Here is a 23,405-nt window from a genome sequence, read left to right as displayed (position 1 = left end):
CCTGTGTGGGAAGACAGGTGGTGAGGTGGGACACCTGTGTGGGAAGACAGGTGCTCAGGTGGTACACCTGTGTGGGAAGACAGGTGCTCAGGTGGTACACCTGTGTGGGAAGACAGGTGGTGAGGTGGTACACCTGTGTGGGAAGACAGGTGCTCAGGTGGTACACCTGTGTGAGAAGACAGGTGCTCAGGTGGTACACCTGTGTGGGAAGACAGGTGCTCAGGTGGTACACCTGTGTGGGAAGACAGGTGCTCAGGTGGTACACCTGTGTGGGAAGACAGGTGCTCAGGTGGTACACCTGTGTGGGAAGACAGGTCCTCAGGTGGTACACCTGTGTGGGAAGACAGGTGCTCAGGTGGTACACCTGTGTGGGAAGACAGGTGGTCAAGTGGTACACCTGTGTGGGAAGACAGGTGCTCAGGTGGGACACCTGTGTGGGAAGACAGGTGGTGAGGTGGGACACCTGTGTGGGAAGACAGGTGGTGAGGTGGTACACCTGTGTGGGAAGACAGGTGTTCAGGTGGTACACCTGTGTGGGAAGACAGGTGCTCAGGTGGTAAACCTGTGTGGGAAGACAGGTGCTCAGGTGGTACACCTGTGTGGGAAGACAGGTGGTCAGGTGGTACACCTGTGTGGGAAGACAGGTGGTCAGGTGGGACACCTGTGTGGGAAGACAGGTGGTGAGGTGGGACACCTGTGTGGGAAGACAGGTGTTCAGGTGGTACACCTGTGTGGGAAGACAGGTGGTGAGGTGGGACACCTGTGTGGGAAGACAGGTGTGAGGTGGTACACCTGTGTGGGAAGACAGGTGTGAGGTGGTACACCTGTGTGGGAAGACAGGTGTGAGGTGGTACACCTGTGTGGGAAGACAGGTGCTCAGGTGGTACACCTGTGTGGGAAGACAGGGGGTCAGGTGGTACACCTGTGTGGGAAGACAGGTGGTCAGGTGGGACACCTGTGTGGGAAGACAGGTATTCAAGTGGTACACCTGTGTGGGAAGACAGGTGTTCAAGTGTTACACCTGTGTGGGAAGACAGGTGTTCAAGTGGTACACCTGCGTGGGAAGACAGGTGGTGAGGTGGTACACCTGTGTGGGAAGACAGGTGGTGAGGTGGTACACCTGTGTGGGAAGACAAGTGTTCAAGTGGTACACCTGTGTGGGAAGACAGGTGTTCAAGTGGTACACCTGTGTGGGAAGACAGGTGGTGAGGTGGTACACCTGTGTGGGAAGACAGGTGGTGAGGTGGTACACCTGTGTGGGAAGACAGGTGTTCAAGTGGTACACCTGTGTGGGAAGACAGGTGTTCAAGTGGTACACCTGTGTGGGAAGACAGGTGGTGAGGTGGTACACCTGTGTGGGAAGACAGGTGTTCAAGTGGTACACCTGTGTGGGAAGACAGGTGGTGAGGTGGTACACCTGTGTGGGAAGGCAGGTGGTGAGGTGGGACACCTGTGTGGGAAGACAGGTGGTGAGGTGGTACACCTGTGTGGGAAGACAGGTGGTGAGGTGGGACACCTGTGTGGGAAGACAGGTGGTGAGGTGGTACACCTGTGTGGGAAGACAGGTGGTCAGGTGGGACACCTGTGTGGGAAGACAGGTGGTGAGGTGGGACACCTGTGTGGGAAGACAGGTGGTCAAGTGGTACACCTGCGTGCGAAGACAAGTGCTCAGGTGGTACACCTGTGTGGGAAGACAGGTGATCAAGTGGTACACCTGTGTGGGAAGACAGGTGGTCAGGTGGCACACCTGTGTGGGAAGACAGGTGGTCAAGTGGTACACCTGCGTGCGAAGACAAGTGCTCAGGTGGTACACCTGTGTGGGAAGACAGGTGGTCAGGTGGTACACCTGTGTGGGAAGACAGGTGATCAAGTGGTACACCTGTGTGGGAAGACAGGTGCTCAGGTGGTACACCTGTGTCGGAAGACAGGTGGTGAGGTGGTACACCTGTGTGGGAAGACAGGTGATCAAGTGGTACACCTGCGTGGGAAGACAAGTGCTCAGGTGGTACAACAGTGTAGGAAGACAGGTGGTCAGGTGGGACACCTGTGTCGGAAGACAGGTGGTCAGGTGGTACACCTTTGTGGGAAGACAAGTGCTCAGGTGGTACACCTGTGTGGGAAGACAGGTGGTCAGGTGGTACACCTGTGTCGGAAGACAGGTGGTCAGGTGGTACACCTGTGTGGGAAGACAGGTGGTCAAGTGGTACACCTGCGTGCGAAGACAAGTGCTCAGGTGGTACACCTGTGTGGGAAGACAGGTGGTGAGGTGGGACACCTGTGTGCGAAGACAAGTGCTCAGGTGGTACAACAGTGTAGGAAGACAGGTGGTCAGGTGGTACACCTGTGTGGGAAGACAAGTGCTCAGGTGGTACACCTGTGTGGGAAGACAGGTGGTCAGGTGGTACACCTGTGTCGGAAGACAGGTGGTCAGGTGGTACACCTGTGTGGGAAGACAGGTGGTCAAGTGGTACACCTGCGTGCGAAGACAAGTGCTCAGGTGGTACAACAGTGTGGGAAGACAGGTGGTCAGGTGGTACACCTGCGTGCGAAGACAAGTGCTCAGGTGGTACAACAGTGTGGGAAGACAGGTGGTCAGGTGGTACACCTGTGTCGGAAGACAGGTGGTCAGGTGGTACACCTGTGTGGCAAGACAGGTGGTCAGGTGGTACACCTGTGTGGGAAGACACGTGGTGAGGTGGTATACCTGTGTGGGAAGACACGTGGTCAGGTGGTACACCTGTATGGGAAGACAGGTGGTGAGGTGGTACACCTGTGTGGGAAGACAGGTGGTCAGGTGGTACACCTGTGTCGGAAGACAGGTGGTCAGGTGGTACACCTGTGTGGGAAGACAGGTGGTCAAGTGGTACACCTGCGTGCGAAGAAAAGTGCTCAGGTGGTACAACAGTGTGGGAAGACAGGTGGTCAGGTGGTACACCTGTATGGGAAGACAGGTGGTGAGGTGGTACACCTGTGTGGGAAGACAGGTGGTCAGGTGGTACACCTGTGTCGGAAGACAGGTGGTCAGGTGGTACACCTGTGTCGGAAGACAGGTGGTCAGGTGGTACACCTGTGTGGGAAGACACGTGTTGAGGTGGTATACCTGTGTGGGAAGACACGTGGTCAGGTGGTACACCTGTGTGGGAAGACAGGTGGTGAGGTGGTACACCTGTGTGGGAAGACAGGTGGTCAGGTGGTACACCTGTGTGGGAAGACAGGTGGTGAGGTGGTACACCTGTGTGGGAAGACAGGTGGTCAAGTGGTACACCTGTGTGGGAAGACAGGTGCTCAGGTGGGACACCTGTGTGGGAAGACAGGTGGTGAGGTGGGACACCTGTGTGGGAAGACAGGTGGTGAGGTGGTACACCTGTGTGGGAAGACAGGTGTTCAGGTGGTACACCTGTGTGGGAAGACAGGTGCTCAGGTGGTACACCTGTGTGGGAAGACAGGTGTTCAGGTGGTACACCTGTGTGGGAAGACAGGTGCTCAGGTGGTACACCTGTGTGGGAAGACAGGTGCTCAGGTGGGACACCTGTGTGGGAAGACAGGTGCTCAGGTGGGACACCTGTGTGGGAAGACAGGTGGTGAGGTGGGACACCTGTGTGGGAAGACAGGTGGTGAGGTGGGACACCTGTGTGGGAAGACAGGTGGTGAGGTGGTACACCTGTGTGGGAAGACAGGTGTTCAGGTGGTACACCTGTGTGGGAAGACAGGTGGTGAGGTGGGACACCTGTGTGGGAAGACAGGTGTGAGGTGGTACACCTGTGTGGGAAGACAGGTGTGAGGTGGTACACCTGTGTGGGAAGACAGGTGTGAGGTGGTACACCTGTGTGGGAAGACAGGTGCTCAGGTGGTACACCTGTGTGGGAAGACAGGTGGTCAGGTGGTACACCTGTGTGGGAAGACAGGTGGTCAGGTGGGACACCTGTGTGGGAAGACAGGTGGTGAGGTGGGACACCTGTGTGGGAAGACAGGTGTTCAGGTGGTACACCTGTGTGGGAAGACAGGTGGTGAGGTGGGACACCTGTGTGGGAAGACAGGTGTGAGGTGGTACACCTGTGTGGGAAGACAGGTGTGAGGTGGTACACCTGTGTGGGAAGAGAGGTGTGAGGTGGTACACCTGTGTGGGAAGACAGGTGCTCAGGTGGTACACCTGTGTGGGAAGACAGGTGGTCAGGTGGTACACCTGTGTGGGAAGACAGGTGGTCAGGTGGGACACCTGTGTGGGAAGACAGGTGTTCAAGTGGTACACCTGTGTGGGAAGACAGGTGTTCAAGTGGTACACCTGTGTGGGAAGACAGGTGTTCAAGTGGTACACCTGTGTGGGAAGACAGGTGGTGAGGTGGTACACCTGTGTGGGAAGACAGGTGGTGAGGTGGTACACCTGTGTGGGAAGACAGGTGTTCAAGTGGTACACCTGTGTGGGAAGACAGGTGTTCAAGTGGTACACCTGTGTGGGAAGACAGGTGGTGAGGTGGTACACCTGTGTGGGAAGACAGGTGGTGAGGTGGTACACCTGTGTGGGAAGACAGGTGTTCAAGTGGTACACCTGTGTGGGAAGACAGGTGTTCAAGTGGTACACCTGTGTGGGAAGACAGGTGGTGAGGTGGTACACCTGTGTGGGAAGACAGGTGTTCAAGTGGTACACCTGTGTGGGAAGACAGGTGGTGAGGTGGTACACCTGTGTGGGACGACAGGTGGTGAGGTGGGACACCTGTGTGGGAAGACAGGTGGTGAGGTGGTACACCTGTGTGGGAAGACAGGTGGTGAGGTGGGACACCTGTGTGGGAAGACAGGTGGTGAGGTGGTACACCTGTGTGGGAAGACAGGTGGTCAGGTGGGACACCTGTGTGGGAAGACAGGTGGTGAGGTGGGACACCTGTGTGGGAAGACAGGTGGTCAAGTGGTACACCTGCGTGCGAAGACAAGTGCTCAGGTGGTACACCTGTGTGGGAAGACAGGTGATCAAGTGGTACACCTGTGTGGGAAGACAGGTGGTCAGGTGGCACACCTGTGTGGAAAGACAGGTGGTCAAGTGGTACACCTGCGTGCGAAGACAAGTGCTCAGGTGGTACACCTGTGTGGGAAGACAGGTGATCAAGTGGTACACCTGTGTGGGAAGACAGGTGGTCAGGTGGTACACCTGTGTGGGAAGACAGGTGATCAAGTGGTACACCTGTGTGGGAAGACAGGTGCTCAGGTGGTACACCTGTGTCGGAAGACAGGTGGTGAGGTGGTACACCTGTGTGGGAAGACAGGTGATCAAGTGGTACACCTGCGTGGGAAGACAAGTGCTCAGGTGGTACAACAGTGTAGGAAGAAAGGTGGTCAGGTGGGACACCTGTGTCGGAAGACAGGTGGTCAGGTGGTACACCTGTGTGGGAAGACAAGTGCTCAGGTGGTACACCTGTGTGGGAAGACAGGTGGTCAGGTGGTACACCTGTGTCGGAAGACAGGTGGTCAGGTGGTACACCTGTGTGGGAAGACAGGTGGTCAAGTGGTACACCTGCGTGCGAAGACAAGTGCTCAGGTGGTACACCTGTGTGGGAAGACAGGTGGTGAGGTGGGACACCTGTGTGCGAAGACAAGTGCTCAGGTGGTACAACAGTGTAGGAAGACAGGTGGTCAGGTGGTACACCTGTGTGGGAAGACAAGTGCTCAGGTGGTACACCTGTGTGGGAAGACAGGTGGTCAGGTGGTACACCTGTGTCGGAAGACAGGTGGTCAGGTGGTACACCTGTGTGGGAAGACAGGTGGTCAAGTGGTACACCTGCGTGCGAAGACAAGTGCTCAGGTGGTACAACAGTGTGGGAAGACAGGTGGTCAGGTGGTACACCTGCGTGCGAAGACAAGTGCTCAGGTGGTACAACAGTGTGGGAAGACAGGTGGTCAGGTGGTACACCTGTGTCGGAAGACAGGTGGTCAGGTGGTACACCTGTGTGGCAAGACAGGTGGTCAGGTGGTACACCTGTGTGGGAAGACACGTGGTGAGGTGGTATACCTGTGTGGGAAGACACGTGGTCAGGTGGTACACCTGTATGGGAAGACAGGTGGTGAGGTGGTACACCTGTGTGGGAAGACAGGTGGTCAGGTGGTACACCTGTGTCGGAAGACAGGTGGTCAGGTGGTACACCTGTGTGGGAAGACAGGTGGTCAAGTGGTACACCTGCGTGCGAAGACAAGTGCTCAGGTGGTACAACAGTGTGGGAAGACAGGTGGTCAGGTGGTACACCTGTATGGGAAGACAGGTGGTGAGGTGGTACACCTGTGTGGGAAGACAGGTGGTCAGGTGGTACACCTGTGTCGGAAGACAGGTGGTCAGGTGGTACACCTGTGTGGGAAGACAGGTGGTCAGGTGGTACACCTGTGTGGGAAGACACGTGTTGAGGTGGTATACCTGTGTGGGAAGACACGTGGTCAGGTGGTACACCTGTGTGGGAAGACAGGTGGTGAGGTGGTACACCTGTGTGGGAAGACAGGTGGTCAGGTGGTACACCTGTGTGGGAAGACAGGTGGTGAGGTGGGACACCTGTGTGGGAAGACAGGTGGTGAGGTGGGACACCTGTGTGGGAAGACAGGTGGTCAGATGGTACACCTGTGTGGGAAGATAGGTGGTCAGGTGGTACACCTATGTGGGAAGACAGGTGGTGAGGTGGGACACCTGTGTGGGAAGACAGGTGGTGAGGTGGGACACCTGTGTGGGAAGACAGGTGGTGAGGTGGGACATCTGTGTGGGAAGACAGGTGGTGAGGTGGGACACCTGTGTGAGAAGACAGGTGGTGAGGTGATACACCTGTGTGGGAAGACAAGTGGTCAGGTGGTACACCTGTGTGGAAAGACATGCGGTCAGGTGGTACACCTGTGTGGGAAGACAGGTGGTGAGGTGGGATACCTGTGTGGGAAGACTGGTGGTCAGGTGGTACACCTGTGTGGGAAGATAGGTGGTCAAGTTGTACACCTGTGAGGGAAGACATGCGGTCAGGTGGTACACCTGTGTGGGAAGACAAGTGGTGAGGTGGGACACCTGTTTTGGAAGACAGGTGGTGAGGTGGGACACCTGTGTGGGAAGACAGGTAGTGAGGTGGGACACCTGTGTGGGAAGACAGGTGGTCAGGTGGGACACCTGTGTGAGAAGACAGGTGGTCAGGTGGTACAGCTGTGTTGGAAGACAGATGGTGAGGTGGGACACCTGTGTGGGAAGACAGGTGATGAGGTGGAACACCTGTGTGGGAAGACAGGTGGTCAGGTGGTACACCTGTGTGGGAAGACAGGTGGTGAGGTGGGACACCTGTGTGGGAAGACAGTTGGTGAGGTGGGACACCTGTGTGGGAAGACAGGTGGTGAGATGGGACACCTGTGTGGGAAGACAGGTGGTGAGGTGGTACACCTGTGTGGGAAGACAAGTGGTCAGGTGGTACACCTGTGTGGAAAGACATGCGGTCAGGTGGTACACCTGTGTGGGAAGACAGGTGGTGAGGTGGGACACCTGTGTGGGAAGACAGGTGGTCAGGTGGTACACCTGTGTGGGAAGACAGGTGGTCAGGTGGTACACCTGTGAGGGAAGACAAGTGGTGAGGTGGGACACCTGTTTTGGAAGACAGGTGGTGAGGTGGGACACCTGTGTGGGAAGACAGGTGGTCAGGTGGTACACCTGTGTGGGAAGACAGGTGGTCAGGTGGTACACCTGTGTGGGAAGACAGGTGGTGAGGTGGGACACCTGTGTGGGAAGACAGGTGGTGAGGTGGGACACCTGTGTGGGAAGACAGGTGGTGAGGTGGGACACCTGTGTGGGAAGACAGGTGGTGAGGTGGTACACCTGTGTGGGAAGACAAGTGGTCAGGTGGTACACCTGTGTGGAAAGACATGCGGTCAGGTGGTACACCTATGTGGGATAACAGGTGGTGAGGTGGGACACCTGTGTGTGAAGACAGGTGGTCAGGTGGTACACTTATGTGGGAAGACAGGTGGTCAGGTGGTACACCTGTGAGGGAAGACATGCGGTCAGATGGCACACCTGTGTGGGAAGACAAGTGGTGAGGTGGGACACCTGTTTTGGAAGACAGGTGGTGAGGTGGGACACCTGTTTTGGAAGACAGGTGGTGAGGTGGGACACCTGTGTGGGAAGACAGGTGGTGAGGTGGGACACCTGTGTGGGAAGACAGGTGGTCAGGTGGTACAGCTGTGTGGGAAGACAGGTGGTGAGGTGGTACACCTGTGTGGGAAGACAGGTGGTGAGGTGGGACACCTGTGTGGGAAGACAGGTGGTCAGGTGGTACACCTGTGTGGGAAGACAGGTGGTGAGGTGGGACACCTGTGTGGGAAGACAGGTGGTCAGGTGGTACACCTGTGTGGGAAGACAGGTGGTCAGGTGGGACACTTGTGTGGGAAGACAGGTGGTGAGGTGGGACACCTGTGTGGGAAGACAGGTGGTGACGTGGGACACCTGTGTGGGAAGAGAGGTGGTCAGATGGGACACCTGTGTGGGAAGACAGGTGGTCAGGTGGGACACCTGTGTGGGAAGACAGGTGGTCAGGTGGTACACCTGTGTGGGAAGACAGGTGGTCAGGTGGGACACTTGTGTGGGAAGACAGGTGGTGAGGTGGGATACCTGTGTGGGTAGACAGGTGGTGAGGTGGGACACCTCTGTGGACAGACAGCTGGTGAGGTGGGACGTGGGACACCTGTGTGGGAAGACAGGTGGTCAGGTGGTACACCTGTGTGGGAAGGCAGGTGGTCAGGTGGGACACTTGTGTGGGAAGACAGGTGGTGAGGTGGGACACCTGTGTGGGAAGAGAGGTGGTCAGATGGGACACCTGTGTGGGAAGACAGGTGGTGACGTGGGACACCTGTGTGGGAAGATAGGTGGTCAGATGGGACACCTGTGTGGGAAGACAGGTGGTCAGGTGGGACACCTGTGTGGGAAGACAGGTGGTCAGGTGGTACACCTGTGTAGGAAGACAGGTGGTCAGGTGGGACACTTGTGTGGGAAGACAGGTGGTGAGGTGGGACACCTGTGTGGGTAGACAGGTGGTGAGGTGGGACACCTGTGTGGGAAGACAGGTGGTGAGGTGGTACACCTGTGTGGGAAGACAGGTGGTGAGGTGGGACACCTGTGTGGGAAGACAGGTGGTCAGGTGGTACACCTGTGTGAAGTGCTTATCTTCCACACATAGAGAAGAACAAGTAGACTGATAGATAACGTTATAACTACAGTAGTAATAATTACTGTGGTTATAATTAGTTATTTCTGAATTAACTTTAATGATCGATGGTGAGAATATTGATAACACAGTTTACTGTATACATAAAACTCACCCGTCACTCACACACTCCCCCGTCACTCACCCGTCACTCACACACTCACCCGTCTTGGATGTAGCCGAAGAGGAAATTCCCGACGAGGCCGCTGGTACCCAGCAAGACCAGTGCCAGGGTAGGCAAGAAGCTCTTCTCACACACCAGGTCCCACTGTAACAATACCATAACATTTACATTTATATCTATATTTGTCCGCCGAAGCTGTTAGTTGATCGTACACCGCATATCCATCCCGTGGATGGTAGCAGAAGAGCGTATTAATACACAAAAGGCCTAGGAAATAGGCCTCAACAGGGTTAACAGACCTTATCTGTTACAAGCAAATTTAGAAAATTTACTTAATATGTCTGGTATCTTATTTTCACTAATAAAATACCTTGATATATCTTTATATTCCTCAATAATTGGACGAGATGGTGACCATACGACTGACCACATTGCATTTAATAATCATCTACATGTCTGTCAGACTGTCAGGTGTACTTTATAACCAAGCCTAAGCCTGGCTACTGCAACATCAGCCACTATGTTTACCATGCTGACAGAAGAATAGGTTTAGTAACCCAGGAAAACCCAACAGAGTCAAGCCATCAGACCGGCTTATTTCCACTGAGGTCCCAGTGTTACTGTTATAGTCAAAGCCATTACTGAACACTCGAAGCTGAGCACAGTAGATGAGCACAATAGCTGAGCACAGAAGAGTGAACTATCACACTGCTTCACATCAATGTTATCCTAGCTTATATTAGAGTTATCCTAGTGTTATCTTGGGGTTACCCTAAGTTATAGTAATCCTAGGGTTGCTCAGCGCTGCTCGGAGTAAGATAGCTGGAGCGTGGAGGGAAGCTAGTGTGAGCATGTTAGAGTGTTGAAGGAGGTTTACAGAGAGTGTGAACATGTTAGAGTGTTGAAGGAGGTTTACAGAGAGTGTGAGCATGTTAGTGTGTTGAAGGAGGTTCACAGAGAGTGTGAGCATGTTAGAGTGTTGAAGGAGGTTTACAGAGTGTGAGCATGTTAGTGTGTTGAAGGAGGTTTACAGAGAGTGTGAGCATGTTAGAGTGTTGAAGGAGGTTCACGGAGAGTGTGAGCATGTTAGTGTTGAAGGAGGTGTTCATTACTGGCTACCCTGGGTGGGCGTAGTAACTGGGCTGTACTTCATCAAGTCGTCTGAATCTCTAGTCAGGTTGACACTATGGGTTCACGACCATTACATTAACAATGTTAGTAGTCAAGGTTGATTTAGTCTGGTCAGGTAGTATTTTGTTAGGTTAGGTTAATCTTGGTTAAGCATGATTTAGCTTCACTTAGTTTGGTTAAACTAAGTTAGGATGCTTTTGGTTAGAATAGGTAAAGATTATGTTAAGTATATCGTGTACGTTCTTATTTTCCAAACTGATATAATGTAGGCTGCGCCAATACTGTTGTACCACTGAAACTTCAAGTATTTAATGTGATTCTTCTTCTCCTTCAATAGATTCTTTATAAAAGCTTAACATAATGAATTGGTCTCGATGTCTTGTGTATCAGGGATCATCTGAAGATGACCTTAAATATCCAACTTTAAGTAAAAATAATGAGGACATCAAAGCTTATGAAATCTTCCTCACCGAATTACAGTCATGACGATCTGCCGGAGCAGCTGTTGTAGACACACTGACGTCTGATTTATGTTGGCTGAAGTCTACAACAACGCGGGAAACCAGATAGCACAAGAATTGCCGGAAGAAATTTCGAAAGGACAGGTTGCAGTATCTTCTGCCTCCGACTTCAAGCCAATAAACCACAGCCACAACAACGTCAAGATCAGCCGGAAGGTCAGGAGCTATAGTTCCGAAGTTATGCTTGTTGAGTAGCAATGAGGGCGCCTGGAATTGACGCCCACTGGTTGCATGTCTTGAATTCGCAATGACAAGTGTACGACTGTCACCGCCGACGAAGATCAGAGAATACTGACAAGAAACTGACTTGTGGTTGTATTAAAAGTACTTTGATCTTGGCGAACTCTGAACCACCAGGTTGATAACGATCTCGCTAGTGCAGGGTCATCACTGTTAACTGAACGGTCTGAAGCAACAGCAAGTGCAGAGGAATTCGCAAACCCGTTGCCAAGAACGCCAAAATATCCAGAGGCCATGGAAAATATGCCATACCTTATGTGTTGAGGATTCGACCCACAATAAAATGTGAAGACGAGGGACGAGACGTGGCAAGATATGAAAGATTTAGATCGCTTGTACTGAACTTTGAAAGTTGATGATGGCAATTATGGGAAAGATAACAGTGATGGGAGAGATGGCAGATATGGCAGTAATGGGAGAGATGGCAGTGATAGGAGGTAGTACCTGGCTCCAGCAATGCACGAAAGATCGAAGGATCAGCAGAAACAGGAGTGCCTATCCCCTCCATGGTAGACTATCACAGGTGTTCCCAACAGTAACATCTGAGTGCTTTAACTCTCATGCACGAGTGAACACGAATTGTTGTTGTAATTGTAGTAGTTGTTGTTGTTACTGTTGATGTTCTTGTAGCAGTTGTTGTAGTCGTAGTGGTTGTTGATGTAGTGGTTGTTGTAGGGGTTATAACTGTAGTGGTGGCTGTTGTTGTAGTTGTAATTGTTGTTATTGTAGTTGCAGCGGTTGTTGTTGTAGTCGTAGTGGTTGTTTTAGTTGTTGTGGGTGTTGTAGTTGTTGTTGTTGTTAATTTCACAATGGAGTGTTTCAACCTACAAGGATCAAACAGCTGTCAACTTCACTTCCTTTATTACAGTAATAACATATCTTTCCTTCAAAGAATAAAGACGTTGCTTTACTTTTTGCTTAAAAATCCAATTAGAAACTTTATGTGTTTGTTTACGTCAAATCTGTCGTCCAGTTCATCCACTACTAAATTGAATAACCATCAACCAAGCAGAGTTGCACAACGTCACCTTCTAATTGGCTGTGAAGGATCATTTCCTGGCTTTTCATTGGTCGGTGAGGGTGAACAATGGCGGCTGCTGATTGGTCCATTTCCGTCATCAGGCAACCAATGAATGCGCGAGCTTAGCCTCGGGAAGCGGCCAATTGGGAAGCCAGGAAGAATAAACTAACTTTTGACCACACGAAATAATGTCAATACGTTCACCTCTATCAACTTCTTGAAAATGAGTTGATTTCGTTAGTGTCACTTAGTAACGACATACCAACGAATGAGTGATGGAATATGATAGTGAAACACTATTTTGTGTGATGGAATATGACAGGGAATCACCATCCTGTGCGATGGAATATGACAGTGAAGCACCATCCTGTGTGATGGAATATGACAGTGAAGCACCATCCTGTGTGATGGAATATGACAGTGAAGCACCATCCTGTGTGATGGAATATGACAGTGAAACATTATTTTGTGTGATGGAATATGACAGGGAATCACCATCCTGTGTGATGGAACATGGCAGTGAAACACAGTTATCTTTAGTTCCCACAATGTAACTATCAAGTAGAATAGTGTAGGAGCACACTACGTGTAAAGAACCTGGGTAGAGCGCAAAGTTTTGCAATGAAAGTAGTCCCGGAATAATGAACAATGAGAGCCTAGAGGAGCTAAACCTGACGACACTAGACAACAGAAGGACCACATGTTACCAGGCTTCCTCGTATTTTCATAAACCCCTCCTAGGTATGATTTCCGTGTATCTGGGTATGGACCTCCGTGCCAGCGTGAGCCGGACGACCGGTCGCAGGCTTCTCTTTCTGTCTCAGACGCCGGCAGTTGGTCAGATATCTTCCCTTTCCATCGGACGTGGCTCTGGCATATCCCTACGCTATGCCTGGTATACCCACTCGCCCATACACTGCTATCTAGTCATCCGTATCTTTTACAGTATTCTGCATAGCTCCTGCTCGCCAGCACAGACAAGTGTAGCAACTAAGTAACTATCATACAGAATAGTGTAGCAGCAAAGTGGGCAGACAGGGGCATTACAGGTCAGTGTCACTAACATGCATAGTATGTAATGTTCTGGAAAGATTGTCGGGAGAAGAGTAGTGGAGTACCTGAAAGGAGTGGATTCATAAACAACACCAGCAGGGTTTTAGAGATGGTAAATCCTGTCTCACAAATCTGCTAGAGTTCTATGATAAGATAACGAGTATTAGGCAGGAGAGAGAAGAATGGATGAACTGTGCTTTTTTTGGATTGCAAGAAGGCGTTCGATACATTACCCCACAAGAGACTGACGGAAAAGCTAGATGAGCAGGCAGGAATAACAGGAAAGGCACTTCAGTGGATGAAGGAATACTTAACGGGAAGGAAGTGACGAGTTATTGTCCGGGAAAAGGTGACAGAATGGGCGAGTGTGACGAGTGGGGTTCCACAAATGCCACTACTTTCCCCAGAACTGTTTCTTGTGAATGTGAACGACATGGCAGAGGAAATCGAGTCAGATGTGCTGCTGTTTGCAGATAATGTGAAACTAATAAAGAGAATACAAACAGGAATAGACCAGGAACGACTACAAACAGATATGGACAAGCTGCAGGAATGGTCTAACAAGTGGCTACTGGGATTTAACCCCAACAAATATAAAATTCTGAAAATTGGAGAAGGGCAAAGAAAACCGGAAATAGTGTACAGGCTCGTGGGGAAAAGGGCTGCAAATCACCTTGAAAGAAAAGGGCCTCAGAGTATGCATAGTTCCCAGCATGTCGCCTGAAGCACACATCTACCAGATAATCGCTGTAGCGTTCAGGAACATTAACCAGGAGGCATTGACGACCTTATACACGATACATGTCAGGACCATCTTAGAGTATGGAGCGCTACTATGGAACCCGCATCTGATAAAGCATGTAAAGAAGCTGGAAAATGCAAAGATTTGTAACAAAAGCAGTCCTGGAGTTGAGGGGTATGAACAATGAGGAGAGGCTAGAGGCGCTAAACCTGACAGAAGGATCAGATGTAACCAGGCTCCCTCGTATGCATGATTTCCGTGTAACTGGGTATTGCCCTCCCTGCCAGCGTGAGCCGGAAGACCGGTCGCAGGCCTCTGCGATGATGTCTGTCCAACCGGCGGTTAGACAGACATCTTCCCTTTCCATCGGACGTGGCTCTGGCATGTCCCTACGCTATGCCTGGTATACCCACGTGCCCATAAACTGCCATCTAGTCGGCCGGATCTTTTACAGTATCCTGCATAGCTCCTGCTCGCCAGCTACCACGCTCATCAACCCTCCAATAACGGACAAGGTGGACTGTCCTTACCAACTCTGTTACACACCCCATTACACTGAGGTAATATTATTACGACGTACGAAATACTCAGAGGAGAGGGAGAGTCTGTGTTAGTGGCGGGTCTTAGGAAATACTTCGGCCTTAGAGTAGAACGACGTAGACAGAGAAATGGTAGAGGCGGAATCTGTACATAATGTTAAAAATAGGGTTGAAGGGGCTCACGCAGCCAGAGAGATTAAAGCCAGTAGGGGCCAGCAGAGAGACAGACACAACCAGAACCTGAGACTCGACCCCAGTAACTACAACTGGGTGAGTACTGCTGATGTACCACAATGTAATTATTGTATAGAATAGTGTAGCTGCACACTGCGGATGTTCCTATAACCTATCTTAGAGAGAGAAGGAAAGAGAGAGAGAGAGAGAGAGAGAGAGAGAGAGAGCGAGAGAGCGAGAGAGAGAGAGAGAGGGGGGGGGGGGGAGGGAGACAGTATTATCAAGACAAGTTGTGTCTCCGCATAATCATGTCATTAATTGATCTCCATATTAGGCTCCAGGGCCCCACTACAGGGTCACATTACAAGGTCACACTACAGGGTCACATTACAGGGTCACACTACAGGGTCACATTACAGGGTCACACTACAGGGTCACATTACAAGGTCACACTACAGGGTCACATTACAGGGTCACACTACAGGGTCACATTATAAGGTCACACTACAGGGTCACATTACAAGGTCACACTACAGGGTCACATTACAGGGTCACACTACAGGGTCACATTACAAGGTCACACTACAGGGTCACATTACAGGGTCACACTACAGGGTCACATTACAAGGTCACACTACAGGACCACATTACAAGGTCACACTACAGGGTCACATTACAAGGTCACACTACAAGGTCACATTACAGGGTCACATTACAAGATCACATTACAAGGTCACTCTACTGGGTCACACTACAAGGTCACACTACAAGGTCACACTACAAGGTCACACTACAAGGTCACACTACAAGGTCACGCTACAAGGTCACACTTCAAGGTTATACTACAAGGCCATACTACAAGGCATACTACAAAGTCACACTGCAAGGTCACACTTCAAGGTCATACTACAAGGTCATGCTCCAAGGTCACACTACAAGGTCACATTCCAAGGTCAGTCACGTGTGTGGACATGTGTGGGTGTGTACTCGCTTATATGTGGTTGCAGTGGTCGAGCCTTAGCTCCTGACCCCGCCTCTTAACTTGCCGCTTAGCCGATTCACTCCCTCCTACCCTTATGGGATTATCGTACCTTCTCTTAAAACCATGTACAAAATCTCCCTCCACCACGTAGTCGTCGAGGTCATTCCACTTCCCGACCATTTGAGACTGAAGTAATACTTCCTAACATCCCAGTGACTAGTTTGTGTCTTTAACTTCCAGCTGTGCCCCCGAGTACCTATTTCCTGCCTCTCAACTAGCCATTCTCTGTCTACCCTTTCAACTTCTCTTAGTATTTTGTATGTTTCATCATTTCTCTTCTGGTTCTTGTGTTCTCCAATGTCGTAAGATTCACTTCTGCCAGCCTCTCCTCACAGGAACAACCCTCATTATATACCTACATACCTCTGCACTTCCTCCAGCTTCTTAACATGCTTTCTCAGGTGTGGGTTCCATGCTGGTGCTGTATACTCAAGGTGGGCTTGACACATGATGTATATATGACCTGGATGATTTTTTGTTGAGATTTTTCATAACAAGCATTGGCTGAAGAGATTTGTCAGACAAGCACTGGCTGCTGATATCATAGGCACTATGATATCAGCAGTCTTTCTTTTAGAGCAAGGTCTGCAGCCTTAGTCCCCCGAGTCAAAACTCCGTGTCCAGTTTCTGTCCCTTCAAAACCTGGCATTTTCTAGTGTTGAATTCAAGCAACCTCTTATTTGACCAGTCTTAAAGTTTGGTCAGAACCATTTGTAGGAATACGTCGGACTCAATCCCATTTAGTAAGTCATTCACACAAACCAGAAACAGTACTGGTCATAATACCGATCCTTGAGGAGCCCCGCTTATTACTCTCCCTTATTCTGACGTCTCTTCCCTGACAATCACTTTTTGTTTCCTTCCATCTGAGTACGTTCCCTATTATTTCCTGTCAGTACCTCAAGGTTTTGCCCAAGTTTCTTGCCTTTTCTTAGACTGCCATTTTGTGGTCTAAGAAAATACAATCCACTCATCACTCTCTCTCTCCTCGGTCGCATCCATTACATTGTCATAGAGTTCCAGCAGAATGACCAGACAAGAATTGCCATCTTTGAACCGGTGCTGGTTATTGTTTCTGAAATCACTTTTCTCCGAGTGTTCTATTGTTCTACTTCTAATTATCTTCTCCATTACCTTGAATGGCATACAAGTCAGCAAAACTGGCTTGTAGTTAAACGCTTCCTGATTGTCTTCTTAAAAACTGGAACTACATTTGCTGTCTTCCAGATCTCCAGCAACTGTCCCGTGTCTAGACTTGTGGATTCTCACAGAATTCATGTTGACACAGTGTCTAATCCCATCGCCTTTGATGTTTCTTGCTCTATTAAAAGTTCTTTTTTCTCGGTGTATGTATGGTGTCTAAAACCTGTTGGCGTACTCTTCCCTAGGCTTTCTGGCAATGTCTCTGTTTCCACCGAGAAGACTTCTTGAAATCGCTTGTTCAACACTTCACAGGCTTTCTTATTAGTTATTTTTCGTGAGATCTTCTTTCTGCAGCCGAATTACTTGATCTTTTACAGTCATCTTGGTTCAGACTTAACCTTGGATGCTATGTCATTCTCAAATTATCACTCAGCCTATGTTTTGCCTTTCTGCATCTCTAGTTTAATCAAAGGTTCTATTTCTCTTTGATGTTTCCCCTTCTAGATATGAAGATCTCCTCTGCTTCCCATACTTTCATTCACTGATTTTCCTTCCAGTTCCTGATCCTACTACACTTGTGGAGAAAATTCTCCAGTAAAGGGGGTATATCTCTTGGCCTTCTCAGTAAAACATTTTTGAAACGTTAGTAGCAACGTTGCTGACCGGTAAAACGATGTAACTTGGAGGCCTTTCTTCAACTTGATTGGTGTTGGTCTTGTTTTACCTGGAGTTTACCTGGAGAGAGTTCCGGGGGTCAACGCCCCCGCGGCCCGGTCTGTGACCAGGCCTCCTGGTGGATCAGAGCCTGATCAACCAGGCTGTTGCTGCTGGCTGCACGCAAACCAACGTACGAGCCACAGCCCGGCTGGTCAGGAACCGACTTTAGGTGCTTGTCCAGTGCCAGCTTGAAGACAGCCAGGGGTCTGTTGGTAATGCCCCTTATGTATGCTGGGAGGCAGTTGAACAGTCACGGGCCCCTGACACTTATTGTATGGTCTCTTAACGTGCTAGTGACACCCCTGCTTTTCATTGGGGGGATGTTGCATCGTCTGCCAAGTCTTTTGGTTTCGTAGTGAGTGATTTTCGTGTGCAAGTTCGGTACTAGTCCCTCTAGAATTTTCCAGGTGTATATAATCATGTATCTCTCCCGCCTGCGTTCCAGGGAATACAGTTTTAGGAACCTCAAGCGCTCCCAGTAATTGAGGTGTTTTATCTCCGTTATGCGCGCCGTGAAGGTTCTCTGTACATTTTCTAGGTCAGCAATTTCACCTGCCTTGAAAGGTGCTGTTAGTGTGCAGCAATATTCCAGCCTAGATAGAACAAGTGACCTGAAGAGTGTCATCATGGGCTTGGCCTCCCTAGTTTTGAAGGTTCTCATTATCCATCCTGTCATTTTTCTAGCAGATGCGATTGATACAATGTTATGGTCCTTGAAGGTGAGATCCTCCGACATGATCACTCCCAGGTCTTTGACGTTGGTGTTTCGCTCTATTTTGTGGCCAGAATTTGTTTTGTACTCTGATGAAGATTTAATTTCCTCGTGTTTACCATATCTGAGTAATTGAAATTTCTCATCGTTGAACTTCATATTGTTTTCTGCAGCCCACTGAAAGATTCGGTTGATGTCCGCCTGGAGCCTTGCAGTGTCTGCAATGGAAGACACTGTCATGCAGATTCGGGTGTCATCTGCAAAGGAAGACACGGTGCTGTGGCTGACATCCTTGTCTATGTCGGATATGAGGATGAGGAACAAGATGGGAGCGAGTACTGTGCCTTGTGGAACAGAGCTTTTCACCGTAGCTGCCTCGGACTTTACTCTGTTGACGACTACTCTCTGTGTTCTGTTAGTGAGGAAATTATAGATCCATCGACCGACTTTTCCTGTTATTCCTTTAGCACGCATTTTGTGCGCTATTACGCCATGGTCACACTTGTCGAAGGCTTTTGCAAAGTCTGTATATATTACATCTGCATTCTTTTTATCTTCTAGTGCATTTAGGACCTTGTCGTAGTGATCCAATAATTGAGACAGACAGGAGCGACCTGTTCTAAACCCATGTTGCCCTGGGTTGTGTAACTGATGGGTTTCTAGATGGGTGGTGATCTTGCTTCTTAGGGCCCTTTCAAAGATTTTTATGATATGGGATGTTAGTGCTATCGGTCTGTAGTTCTTTGCTGTTGCTTTACTGCCCCCTTTGTGGAGTGGGGCTATGTCTGTTGTTTTTAGTAACTGTGGGACGACCCCCGTGTCCATGCTCCCTCTCCATAGGATGGAAAAGGCTCGTGATAGGGGCTTCTTGCAGTTCTTGATGAACACGGAGTTCCATGAGTCTGGCCCTGGGGCAGAGTGCATGGGCATGTCATTTATCGCCTGTTCAAGGATACGTGTCGCACGTTTCCTGCAGTCACATATGAAGTATAGGGGAAAGTGTAGTAAATAGTAAACTAAAAGAATGGGTGATGTATGTGCATTCTTCTTCGAGGAACTGCGGACTGGAAATTCTGTAGGCTATCAGAAAGAAGCCAATAACTACCCCTCCTTTAGTTCTGGTGTCATGATGAGAGAAGAAATGTAGAAGATCGGTCTTGTAGGTAGGTTTTCGGTAGACTTTAAAAGAAAGTCTGTTTTCACCAGTGAGTAGGAGAACGTCGAGAAAAGGTAATTGGGTCTCCTTTTCCGTCTCTAGTGTAAATTTGAGGTACTATTCGATAACACATTACGACGAGAATTAGAGACATTTCACCGGAATAAGAGATATCTCACTAGTATACTAGGCGATTACACATGACTCGGGTATCTCAGGTGAATCTCGGTCTATCACCCCTCCACAAGGTGCAAGAATGCGCATTTCTTGCACCTTGGGGAAGATGCGTGTAGGGGTCTTGGCACACCCCACCACCTGAGATCTACAATGCAACCATCAACACACACTGTCCATGTGAGAATAGAGGTACATAGAATTAATTCAGGTAACTATGAATGTGGCAGGTTTCTAGTCTGGATCCCACGATTATTAGATATGGATCACTAACCTAACAAGTCAGTGATGGACCAGTGATGGTCGTCGGGTGATGTTCAATGTTCCAACATGACGAAAGAAGGAAAGACGTCCAACATCATATATTCAATCAAGACATCAGTACCGATGTCCAACATCATATCTTCAATCAAGCCATCAGTACCGACATTAGTACCAACGTTAGTACCGACGTCAGTACCGGCGTCAATACCGGCTTCTACGACATAGTAATATCAAGGACTTCCACAACAGAGAGTCAAGTAAGTCACTGTTCATCCCGACATCGGCTTATAATCACTGCAGTGCCTAGGGTAGATGTTAGGTGAGTAGGGCTAAAAATCAAAACCGTGACATGTGGGCGACTACCCAGCAACAGGTATGACTCGTCCACGACCTTCCAGGTGACATACCTGAAACATACAATTATATATGTCTCCAGGGTGAGTGTTAACCCTCGTCATAATCACTCTACTATAGCCCAGTGGGAACTAAAATAGCCGATATCGAAGGAGACCCCCAGACCCGTGGTTGCCGGGGTTCTGAACTGTCAACGAGAAAAATGAGTACCCTAAGACCAACAGTGGTCTTATTATTGTATTCATTCTTATACTACTAAAATTCCCCACATTTGCATCACTTGTCCCTAGAGCCTGTACTCTCTTTCCGGTCGTCTTTGCCCTTCTCTGATGTTCATTATCTTGCATTGGGTTGAATTCTCACAGAAACATGCCAGATCAGTCCTACAGCTTGTCCACACCCATTCGTAGTCTTTCCTGGTCTACTTCTATTTGTACTCTCATCATTAAGGATATTAGTGTGTGTGTGTGTGTGTGTGTGTGTGTGTGTGTGTGTGTGTGTGTGTGTGTGTGTGTGTGTGTGTGTGTGTGTGTGTGTGTGTGTGTTTGTGTGAGTGTGTGTGTGTGTGTGTGTTTGTGTGTGTGTTTGTGTGTGTGTGTGTGTGTGTGTGTGTGTGTGTGTGTGTGTTTGTGTGTGTGTGTGTGTGTGTGTGTGTGTGTGTGTGTGTGTACTCACCTAGTTGTACTCACCTAGTTGAGGTTGCGGGGGTCGAGTCCGACCTCCTGGCCCCGCCTCTTCACTGATCGTGTGTGTGTGTGTGTGTGTGTGTGTGTGTGTGTGTGTGTGTGTGTGTGTGTGTGTGTGTGTGTGTGTGTGTGTGTGTGTGTGTGTGTGTGTGTGTGTGTGTGTGTGTGTGTGTGTTTGTGTGTGTGTGGATGTACTCACCTAGTTGAGGTTGCGGGGGTCGAGTCCGAGCTCCTGGCCCCGCCTCTTCACTGATCGCTACTAGGTCACTCTCCCTGAGCCGTGAGCTTTATCATACCTCTGCTTAAAGCTATGTATGGATCCTGCCTCCACTACATCGCTTCCCAAACTATTCCACTTACTGACTACTCTGTGGCTGAAGAAATACTTCCTAACATCCCTGTGATTCATCTGTGTCTTCAGCTTCCAACTGTGTCCCCTTGTTACTGTGTCCAATCTCTGGAACATCCTGTCTTTGTCCACCTTGTCAATTCCTCTCAGTATTTTGTATGTCGTTATCATGTCCCCCCTATCTCTCCTGTCCTCCAGTGTCGTCAGGTTGATTTCCCTTAACCTCTCCTCGTAGGACATACCTCTTAGCTCTGGGACTAGTCTTGTTGCAAACCTTTGCACTTTCTCTAGTTTCTTCACGTGCTTGGCTAGGTGTGGGTTCCAAACTGGTGCCGCATACTCCAATATGGGCCTAACGTACACGGTGTACAGGGTCCTGAATGATTCCTTATTAAGATGTCGGAATGCTGTTCTGAGGTTTGCTAGGCGCCCATATGCTGCAGCAGTTATTTGGTTGATGTGAGCTTCAGGAGATGTGCCTGGTGTTATACTCACCCCAAGATCTTTTTTCTTGAGTGAGGTTTGTAGTCTCTGTGTGTGTGTGTGTGTGTGTGTGTGTGTGTGTGTGTGTGTGTGTGTGTGTGTGTGTGTGTGTGTGTGTGTGTGTGTGTGTGTGTGTGTGTGTGTGTGTGTGTACTCACCTATTTGTACTCACCTATTTGTGGTTGCAGGAGTCGAGTCTTAGCTCCTGGCCCCGTCTCTTCACCGGTTGCTACTGGGCCCTCTCTCTCCCCGCTCCATGAGCTTTATCAAACCTCGTCTTAAAACTGTGTATGGTTCCTGCCTCCACTACGTCATTTTCTAGGCTATTCCACTGCCTGACAACTCTATGACTGAAGAAATACTTCCTAATATCTCTCTGACTCATTTGTGTCTTCAACTTCCAATTGTGGCCTCTTGTTTCTGTGTCCCCTCCCTGGAACATCCTGTCTTTGTCCACCTTGTCTATTCCACGCAGTATTTTATATGTCGTTATCATGTCTCCCCTGACCCTCCTGTCCTCCAGTGTCGTCAGGCCGATTTCCCTTAATCTTTCTTCATAGGACATTCCCCTTAGCTCTGGAACTAACCTTGTCGCAAACCTTTGTACTTTCTCTAGTTTCTTGACGTGCTCTATCAAGTGCGGGTTCCAAACAGGTGCTGCATACTCCAGTATGGGCCTGACATACACGGTGTACAGTGTCTTGAACGATTCCTTACTAAGGTATCGGAATGCTGTTCTCAGGTTTGCCAGGCGCCCATATGCTGCAGCAGTTATCTGGTTGATGTGTGCTTCCGGAGACATGCTCGGTGTTATACTCAACCCAAGATCTTTCTCCTTGAGTGAGATTTTCAGTCTTTGGCCACCTAGCCTATACTCTGTCTGTGGTCTTCTGTGCCCTTCCCCTATCTTCATGACTTTGCATTTGGCAGGATTAAATTCGAGAAGCCATTTGCTGGACCAGGTGTCCAGTCTGTCCAGGTCTCTTTGAAGTCCTGCCAGGTCCTCATCTGATTTAATTCTCTTCATTAACTTCACATCATCTGCAAACAGGGACACTTCTGAGTCTAACCCTTCCATCATGTCGTTCACATATACCAAAAATAGCACTGGTCCTAGGACCGACCCCTGTGGGACCCCGCTCGTCACAGGTGCCCACTGTGATACATCATTACGTACCATGACTCGTTGTTGCCTCCCTGTCAGGTATTCTCTGATCCATTGCAGTGCCCTTCCTGTTATATGCGCCTGATGCTCTAGCTTCTGCACTAATCTCTTGTGAGGAACTGTGTCAAAGACCCTCCTGTCCTCCAGTGTCGTCAGGCCAATTTTCCTTAACCTTTCTTCGTAGGACAATCCCCTTAGCTCTGGAGCTAGTCTTGTTGCAAACTTTTGCGCTTTCTCTAATTTCTTGACATGGTTGACCAGGTGTGGATTCCAAATTGGTGCTGCATACTCCAGTATGGGCCTGACGTAAATGGTGTACAGAGTCTTGATTCCTTACTGAGGTATCGGAACGCTATCCTAGGTTTGCCATATGCCGTACGTTGCAGCAATGATCTGATTGATGTGCGCCTCAGAAGAT

General features: G+C 49.6%; 1 protein-coding gene across 1 annotated transcript in view; it reads right to left on the bottom strand.

The window, feature by feature from the left end:
- LOC128691953 (beta-alanine transporter-like) overlaps nt 1-23,405 on the bottom strand; it is a 145,604-nt gene that overhangs the window by 67,172 nt on the left and 55,027 nt on the right. Inside the window, exon 4 of the mRNA XM_070082081.1 lies at nt 9,362-9,465. Within this exon, the coding sequence (XP_069938182.1) occupies nt 9,362-9,465 (104 nt within the window). The remainder of the gene's footprint in view (nt 1-9,361; nt 9,466-23,405) is intronic.

This window comes from Cherax quadricarinatus, chromosome 6 (assembly GCF_038502225.1).
Source record: "Cherax quadricarinatus isolate ZL_2023a chromosome 6, ASM3850222v1, whole genome shotgun sequence".
Taxonomy (NCBI): Eukaryota; Metazoa; Arthropoda; class Malacostraca; order Decapoda; family Parastacidae; genus Cherax; species Cherax quadricarinatus.
This window is presented reverse-complemented; position numbering and strand designations above follow the sequence as displayed.